The sequence below is a fragment of the Halichondria panicea genome, chromosome 9 (assembly GCF_963675165.1).
Source record: "Halichondria panicea chromosome 9, odHalPani1.1, whole genome shotgun sequence".
NCBI classification, from domain to species: domain Eukaryota; kingdom Metazoa; phylum Porifera; class Demospongiae; order Suberitida; family Halichondriidae; genus Halichondria; species Halichondria panicea.
In genome coordinates, this window is record NC_087385.1 from 3343369 (window position 1) to 3353242 (window position 9874).

The 9874-nt window shown below is 40.2% G+C and overlaps 1 protein-coding gene across 1 annotated transcript in view; it reads left to right on the top strand.

Annotated features, from left to right (window-relative positions):
- Positions 1-9874, top strand: part of LOC135341727 (nucleoporin SEH1-like) — a 32537-nt gene extending 22663 nt beyond the window's left edge. Inside the window, exons 8-13 of the mRNA XM_064538390.1 lie at positions 3779-3871; positions 3926-4006; positions 4187-4249; positions 4295-4443; positions 8573-8726; positions 9653-9874. Of these exons, the coding sequence (XP_064394460.1) occupies positions 3779-3871; positions 3926-4006; positions 4187-4249; positions 4295-4443; positions 8573-8726; positions 9653-9677 (565 nt within the window). The 3' untranslated portion in view covers positions 9678-9874. The remainder of the gene's footprint in view (positions 1-3778; positions 3872-3925; positions 4007-4186; positions 4250-4294; positions 4444-8572; positions 8727-9652) is intronic.

Below are 9874 nucleotides of genomic sequence, written 5' to 3' on the forward strand. Positions count from 1 at the left end.
TCCAAGTAAGCAAACAAGTAAGAGAACGGTTAGCCAGGCAATTTAACCCTTTCGCAACCCGAGTCAGCATGAAAATTAGGAGGTGGAGCCAGAGGAGGTTGGCCATGCGTCATCAATCATGTGACATTCCTAAGGTCTCTGCTCACGTTACCATAGATACCGTAAAAAAATTATGGCTACTCTTGCTTTGCTGAGCTTATAACACACAGCTGTGTCTGTTGATTGGCTGGACCAAATTAGCTAAAATAATATTATAGGGTAGAGTATAGTTTAGCAGTGCTGTATGCAGCTTGCACTATAGTGCCTGGCAAGAATCTAGTAAACACTGTATGCACGAGGGGATCGGGTTGGGTTTTATATCAAAAGAAGCCGGAGAGACACATAAAGTGTTCTTTCAGTCTCTAATGATCGTGCAACACCAGCTAGAAGTTTACATAGAACTTATGGTCAATTTTTGTGCCAGCTCAGCAAAAAAAGTGGTGCACGTGATCGTGTCTAACCTCCTCTGAGGTGGGGCTGGACATTACTGCACACACATTGGCACATTGGCAGGTTATGCAAGTGAATTCTATGACTTGTGCAATTGTGTGTAAAAAGCTTGTGTAGGCAAGGGTGCAAAGACTTCTAGTGTTCTTCTTCGTCTATAGAGGTAGTTCTAGAGGTAGACTTCTACTTCTCCAACGTCAGCAGACTAAAAGGAATGGTGCAAAGACTTCTAGTGTTCTTCTTCGTCTATAGAGGTAGTTAGTTCTAGAGGTAGACTTCTACTTCTCCAACGTCAGCAGACTAAAAGGAATCCAGAATGCTGGAAATACTTATGCAAGCAGCGTGTTTCAGTGTTTAGTTAACCATGGGCATCAATTTTTATGAATACAGGGTGAGAGAAAAACAACTGTGCAATTCAGATAACACAATAATTAATTATAAGGACATTATAATTAATTCTTAGCGGCTACAAATGTTTTGTTGTATAGCAGTGAATCCACATACAGTGCAGTAGAGCTTCTGAGTGACGTCGACAATGTGAGACATGTTGTGTAAGCACTGTACTTACAGACATTAATATTTGCTTGTTGCTGGACGTCCTGACAATGCACTTGCTTTCTTTTTTATCAGAACTGATAATTTATAAGAACACAGTTTGTGCAGCACATAACGAAGGTAATAAGACTTACGTTACATATGAAAGTGTCCGATAATACTACGTCTTTTAGAGAAATGCTCAAGGAGTCTAATCTACTGACACACAATTTAAAACTTACTTCAATATAAATTTCAACAAAGATACAAGGGCTTAGCCTGTCCATACAGTCATAGACGACTAGCTGTTAGTGACAAGAGCAAGCTGACGTCTGGCTATCTCCTAGCTGAGCCCAGGGCTGAGACTATCTCCTCCACATGCACACGGCCACACAGAAACATGGTAGTGCTGACTCAGCATTGAAAATTGCATTGTCTAACCGTTCTCTGGTTTGTGTAAGCAAAACTAGGCATAACTCGAGCTTTATTTTGCAAATCCATGAATTAAAATCCAAGAAAACATGGCTAGAAGCCTATAGAAACTCTTGCTTACTACTTATTGATCCTTGAGCAGCTATAGCAGCCTGACCACACACACAAACACGTACAGTATCGTATATCTCGCTTGCGCATGCGCACTGAGGCATAATTATTGCTAGTATCACAGTTGACTGTGTTCTGCGTAGTATACTTACTGTAATGGATCAATACAGAGATTGTGTTCTACTTCTATTCTCACATGACTTACTCAAACCTTCCTATAATATCAATCTGCCATCTTGCTGAGCATACCTTACTGGCTCTGGCTCCCAAGACAATTTCCTCGCTTTTTTGTTGTAGAATACAGTGCATACAGTGTAACCGTATTACTACAATATTTTATGCGTGATTTAGAAGTTGCGTATGAGTGACCCTTTGCGATCTAACTAGTGCGTTACGAGGGATCTACAGTACCAGTACTGGTGTTTGTGATTATAATATTATATTGCAAATTGATCAACACTCCAAAACTGCAAATGTTAGTTATATAGTGGAACCTCCATAAAACGGACACCATTGGGGAACATAATTATAGAGAGGTGGTCTTCCTTGAGAGGTTTCGATTGCCAGCTATGTTTGCTCTATAAAGAGTCATTTTTTGTTGCAAATGAATTTTAAGCTTTGCCTTTTAAAAGGCTCTAGGGACAAGCTACAGCTTGTTTTTCAAAATAATGCTATCTCAGCAATAATTTCCTGCTAATTATGGGTGTGGCTGTCTGTTCTGGGAGGTTATTTGCCATTGCCTAAGCTGATTGGGGACCAGAAAACTGCTCGTTATACGGAGTATAGAGGTGGCCGCTCCTGAGAGGTTGCTTTGCATTGAAGTTTCGATCTGGACCTGAGCTCTTGGCCATTATATAGCGTGTGGTTGCTCTTTGGAGGTGGTCGTTAATGGAGGTTCCACTGTAATACCGTATAGCGGGTAATTTTCGTGGTATAAAAAATGGTTCAACTAGAAAAACGGTGGTTTTCATGAGTAAAAATTTCGTTTAGTCTCGTGGCTGCACTGCATTCCTACGTTCCGGTAAGCCACGCGTACGTAAAAATTTTGTGGAGGCCAGCTTGCCCATGAAAATAATGAATATTTTACCCCACGAAAATTACCCGCTATAAGGTAAGGATTGAGGGTAAACCACAGTGTACATAGGCACTTTAGCTACTGTTTCTGTAGCAGTTCCTGGCATACTTTGTCAACCACAAGAAACATAAAATTAATGAAGCCATAATTGACCACAACTTTCGAGGCCGAACTCAAAGCAAATAGACTTTCGTAGATGTAGCTAGGTATATACCTATATAGCTATATAGCTAGCTAACTAACTTGTATAAACAGCTTGCAAACTTCCAAGTCCATGTCCAGCCTAGCTTGCTGCAGGCGAAGTGTTATTAGCCATAGATCTCTACGTGGGCAGTCCAACATCTCTAGCACTGCATGCCCACGTTCATTTTTTCACCCTTCTACCCTCACGAGACTTCCCGATACAGGCTCTCCTTTTTTCTAACTCTAGCTACCTCTATTTCTTTCTTTATTCCTCCAATTAATACCGTTATTGAACGATTACAGTATTGAATGATTGTGATAAAGAACAGAAAAAGGAGAGCCAGAGGCAAACAAAGCCTACATGTATATGTACAGGCCACGCCCATCTAACACTAAAAGTCTACTACCAGTATACTATACTGCTACACTAGCCTCGATCCCAGGCCACACTTCCGCAAGCAGTCGATAGCAGGCCTTCTTTTCTTTGAAGGCCAGTGAAGGAGGCTACTGCTATACTGACTCTATCCGAAAGAATATAGCTGTACAACAAACCTACAACTCTGTCTTCTTTATCTTTATTAGCTAGCTAGGTATAATTATGCACCTATCAATGTGTTTCCCCACTGGGAATCAAGTGGGATTCATTGCATTTTCCAAGAATTAAACAATTGATCAAATAATGGGTAAAAAAAAAAGCAGGGCCTACTGCTGACTACCTGCATGCATGCTCATACATACAACTGTATATCTCCTGCTTTCACATTCATGCATTTAATGTGTATACAACACTCCTCTACATTTGTAGTTGTGAGACGTCTATAGGTCTATAGGTATAGGTATACTACCACCGAGGTATTAATTGGCGCTTCAGTGTGTATGTAATTGTATAGTTACTAAGCTGTAGGTGTCGTCCTACTGATTCATTTTGAAATAAACTTGTTTGATTCTCCTCCTCAGGATACATCCTCCGATGATCGTAGTGGGCACCAATGACACAGGGTCCATGGCTTCTTCAAGACTCCAAATATTTGAGTACAGTGAAGATGCTAGGTGATTTTTCAATTTAACATCTATACTAATTTGTCCCCTCTCGTTTTGTGACAGAAAATGGCAGAAAATTCATAGCATTGTAGGAATTGTGTTCGATCCAGTACATGATGTAGCGTTTGCACCTAACCTTGGCAGGTATGTTATTTTCTGTGCTATTAATTATAAAGGAGCTTCTGAACTTAAAACTCGTTAATTTTGTGTTTCCCTTTGTTACTACATGTACATGTATAAGAAAATCCATACAGTCATCAATAATGTGTATACAAGTGCACTAAATTAATTTAGTATGTTCTTGAGACTACTCCTTCATGGTAGGTCTTATCACATGTTAGCAGTGGCATCAAAAGATGTTGACATAATTCATTTGGCTCCTTCAGGGTAAGTCTTAGTAATGCCAATTTAAAAATTTAGGTATTTTTGCAGCACTGATCCAAATGGATGTACGAAGCTTGATGTCCGCCACCCTGCACACTTTGACCACCAAGGCGCTCAAGTTTGGAGGGTGGATTGGAATGTCACTGGCACTATTCTTGCTTCTTCTGGGGATGATGGCTGCGTGAGACTGTGGAAAGGTCTGAACGATATTCATAGTACAGTTTTCATAATTTTATTATTATGATAATTATAATTATAATTATAGAGTTCATTCTACAATTATAACTAGGCTCTTGTAATGAAATAGAAGCCCCACCACAGTACAAGATACCAGGTAGGGGCAGATTTTAAGTTAAAGATGAAGTGTACTAGTTATAAAAACACTCAGATTTCTTGATTAATTTCTTGACAATTGTACCTTTTTCCACCCAAAAATTAATATGTGGACACCAGAGGAGGTGGTACGACACACGTGCCTCTATTTAGTAATGATCCTCTGCAATAACGTTGAGCGTGGGAGGATCTGTCTGTCTGTGTGTCGGTACTAGCTGTAACTGTTGCAAACTAACAGCTTCTATATGCTGCTTGCCACGTTCTCTTAGATTTTGATTCGTGGATTTGCAAACTAAAACTTCTTTCTCTAGTTTGGCTCACAGTGAAGGAGTGAAGGCTGTTGAAGTCTCTTCAGAATCTTTCGTAGCTTTTGCACAAACTTTCTATTCAACGTACACATTATAATACACATTAGAAGGTCATCGACAGGAAATGTCAATTCACAAGTAACGCACACAATATGGCGGTAACCATGGCAACGGTGTTTTCACTGATCATTTCTATTATTCAGAAGTAAAAACATACATTGATGAACAATGAAAGGTACTTAAAAATTATAATTAATTTTATTATGCCGTAAGAGGCAGAAAATGTTCGCAGGTACTAATTTTCGATATTCGCGTTTCAATGCCAGGAAACCCCACCCACCAATAGTTTATGTGAAATACCAATGTGTAGGAGTTCATTCCAGTGTAGGAGTTCATTCCAGTTAAATTTTTCGCGTCTTTACTTTGATTAAGGTGACATAATAATTATTAGTTCACTTCTGCTTAGTTGTGAAATTAATGTTATTCATAGGGTTTTTGTAAATACTCGCAAGGAGATTCTTTGCATTTCTCAACTGATCTGCAACTACACTCTCATTCGCAGAAGTAGCAGAATACCTGCCAGAGCTAGCGCAAGACTGATCTGGGAGCCTTAATTGGCACTGTCTGAATCTAGCTCTGTAGGTACGGGTGGTTTTAGCTGTTTGTGTGGCTTTAGTCTTAGAGGAGCGGGGCTTAGAGTGTCAGCTAAATCATGACAATGTGGCTATATAGTTAGAGCAAGCTCTGCTACTTTCTGATAGTTTGAAAGTGAGTCCGCAACATATATAGCCAATTTCAGGATATAATTTATAACACCGAAGGAGGTAGGACACGCATCACGCGTGCCTCAGTAATTATAACCACGTTTCACTGTATACAAATTGTGATTTATAGGAGAGCAGTCGAGGGGCAGGTTAGTTGCCGTCTTCCATAACACTTTACAATAATTATTCGAAAGTGATGTGAGCTTGCTAGATTAGATAGCACAACAGTTGATAGCTACCACAGGCACCATAGCTACACTGGAAAGGTTAAAAGTCAAGAGCATACTGTAAACATTGTACGCCACACGTTCCTGGTGACGCATGTCCTGCCTCCTCTGATACTATGAATCTATGGCAACCTTAAACCACCTCGCCCTCGTTTTTGGTGCATGGGTTTACTGCCCTAGAATCATAAACTTTAAATAAGGTGACATATGCGTAATTGGAGAGGCTTGGGCGAAATTCATCAGGAATTCAAAGATTTCATTTGTGCCCTTGTGTGGATCTCATTCATCCGAGTGTTTTTTTGCCAATTTTGTTCAGCAGCAGAGATACAAGTCTTGAGGCCAGCTGTGCTGTGCGTTGACCTCAATCACAAGCTCCCCCCCTATGGTTGAGGCTAACATGCACAAGAGCACTGTATCTCTGCTTCTGAGCAAAATTTGATTTGACTCCCCCCCCCCCCCCCCCCCCCCCTGCAAAATAACATTTAAGCTTTCATACACTGGCTTGTAGGCTTGTAGTATAGTGTAGATGGATTGGAAACGGAAGGGATTCACGAGATCCTTTACAATGAAGTGTACTCTTGGACCATCATTGTATCTCTTCATAACTCCCACGAAAGCTGGGAACTTATTGTGTCCAATACATACATCTCAGAGCTACCCGCCCCCTGATGGTAGGTATCGATTGTCGTGAAGTAGCTAGAGGTACACAGAGAACTTAACAGAGAACTTAACTTGTTCATGCTTGTGTTCCTATGATACCTAGCTATGATATACCGTATAGCGGGTATATTTTGAGGGTATAAATGTTCGTGGTTTTCGCGGAATCTGCATGTACCACGAATATTTATAACCGCGAATTTAATATCGCATGCGCATGCATGCTGCAAAACGGCACTATTCCATGAAAATTAAATCTGCAAAACCTTTCTAAAGCGTACCACCTCAAAATATACCTGCTATACGGTGATGAAAGAAAGTATGAGATGAAAGTTGATGTTTTGTAGCAGAAGAACTGCTCGTGGACCTTTTACAGACAGCAAAACAATTCTCATGGATTATTCATGTTTAGCCCTTGTGTTACTCAATTAAAACCGCGGAGATACACGGCTTCCGTTTCCAATCCCTCTTCTTTCTAGAGCGAAAGTTTATACCCTCAAAATATACCCGCTATACGGTGATGAAAGTTGATGTTTAGCTGAAGAACTGCTCGTGGATTTTTACAGACAGCAAAACAATTCTCGTGAATTATTCATGTTTAGCCCTCGTAAGTGGTTCCAGTCTTGAACCTTCTCCTCAAACTTTTAATCCTAGACTGGTGTTACAATTATACCCACTAAAATGCTAGCTATGAGTCTCAAAAACCATTGAAAACGAATAGCATGCTTGTCCGTATAGCTTGTAGTCAGCACTACCTTGCCATTCTTCGAAGTGTGGTTTAGTGACGAAAAGTAGTTCAGTATTTGCTCCTAAACCCTCGATTCCAGGCTTGTTTTTAAAAGACAAAGACGGCCTGGTATACACTGTCTGTGCATGCGTCAATTGCCCCAAAAATATTGTGGGTCAAGATATCTTAGTCAGTATACTTTTTATTAGCAATGAAGTCATTGTACAAATCTTAGCAATTAGTAACTCGTTATTTTCTGCTCTTTGTCTTCTTTTGTTCTGTGTTTATAGTGGTGGGTGTTTTCTGTCGGTGTTTCCGGACGCTGCCGTCTGAGCCTTCTATAGAGTTGTGATAGTGATTGCTATCTCTTGACCACCTAATCGAACACGTGGGTTACCATAGTACAAAAAGGACAACTTAACTCTTGAATCCACCCACGCGGAAACAGTCCTCTTTTCACCAAAAGGGCCTGCTACTCTTTGCTAAGTTTCTGGGTGTAGTTCCTGCAGGGAACCAACTACCAGAACAATTCAATCACAACACAATTATAATCATGCCGTTCCTTCTGTGGTATTGTTATCAGTAGGAATATGACCTACAAGTTGTCCAATGTCCTTCTTGCTCTCATCAGCTGTAAAATGTTCCATAAATTATAGCCTCGATACGAGGCAGTGGGTATTTGGTTGGTGACGTATTTTCTGTTCGCGAAAATATGCCCAGCCATCTCTCATGCCTACAAAAAGGGTGTCTTAGGGTGCATTGTGGTTTAAACGCTCCTGCAGTTGTATGAACTCCCTCTGCCCTTGGGGACAAAAACATAGATAGCCATTATGTTATTCCAAGAGTTCATTAGGAAGAGTACGCAACTCCATTAAACCCGTAGTAGGCGCTCTGTCCAACCTAAGTCATAACCACATGCTGTTGTATAAATTGTGAAATTTGCGATGAATAACGTAGTGATGATTGTGATACAACTGCCAGTATAATTATGAATACTAATAGTGAGTATCTGTGACGAAGGTCAGACAGAATGCCTTTTGTATACAGTAACTTTTTTTCTAGTGGAAGGATGCGATTATTTTGGGAGGATGGAATATCACAAGAATGAAATATTATCAAACCTTTTTTGATATTGCTTAATACCGTACAGCGGGTATAATTATTTATTAAATCCGCGAAAACCTTTCTAAAGGCATTTCCGCGAAAATGTATACCCTCGAAATATACCCGCTATACAATTCCTTTTTAGTTCAGCGGTTGTCCTTTGATGATCATGTTATAAATAATGATAAAGATGCCTTTGCTTGCAGCCAACTACCTTGAAAACTGGAAGTGTATTTCAGTGCTAAGGGCTGGTGGTGGTACCAGCAACCCTGCACCTACTAACCCTCCAGCCAGCCATTCTTCAGGAGGTTACTCTTCTGGACTTTCGTCATCCCATCAAAAGGATAAACCTAACAATTGGTTGGTAAAAACTAGTAGGCTTTCTAGTTGTGAATTGTACGTGTATGATTTCGAGAGGAGATGAAGCATCATACTACACAGATTTGATATCGCCCTGCTATGTACATGCAAACATTGCCGTATGTTAAACCCCTAATTGTCTGTCACCCCCTCGGAATTTAAGTGCTGTTTCATTGTACTCACTATTATTAGTGAGCACTTAGCACATTACAAGACAAGGAAATGACAAAGCTGTAGTTTTGTTGTACAGCTATGTACAGCTATTTTCTTTCCCATAAAATGTCCGAATTTATTATTTGACCAAGTATAGAAAGTCATACACAGAGCTATTTATTTAGCTAGCTAGAGACAAAGCTGTAGTTTTGTTGTACAGCTATGTACAGCTATTTTCTTTCTGATAGAGCCAGTAGCAGTAGTATAGTAGACTTTCACCAAAGTTAGTATTAGATAGGCGTGGCCTGTCCATTAGGCTATTGTCAGCTTTCACTCCGTTTAGACGATTGTCATTCACACTGTTGCAGGCTGTGGGTCTTTTGTTAGCATAGCAGGCTACGGGTAGCTATCAGCTCTTTCTCGGAGATGGCTAGAAACCTTCAATCGAACTTTCTATCTACTTCCTTCAATCCACTTCCGTTCGTTGTGATACCAGGCCCTCTCTTCAAGGAAGAGCGGCCTGGAATCGAGGCTAAGAAGTAGCTAGCTCTCATACCTGACAGCTGTAACTGTTCTAACTGCATATTCTGAGGCATCTGAGGCACAAGTCCATTGATGTTCAATTGACTGTTTTGCTGTTCAGTTGTTGACTGGTTGCCATGGTTTATAACGAACCTCAGCCATGGGCTGCGTTATAAGTCATAATTACTAGTCAACCAGTCATCACCTTGCACTTAATAATAATTATTATTTTGACCACTTTTTTCATGCAGGCTGAATGAATTTGCAGACCTGTAGGAGGTCTTGTCCGTACAAAACTTTTATGAAGCAGTCGGTGTTATGTATTGGCTCTAACTTCTAAATTTCCTGTTTTAGATTAATTTTGTGCTATGCTCATTGTTGATTTCCTGGAGTGTGATTTCCTGGAGTGTTTTGTTCTCGAGTTATGTTGCCTGTACATTGTATCTGAGAATGCAAATTACGAAAACTTTAAA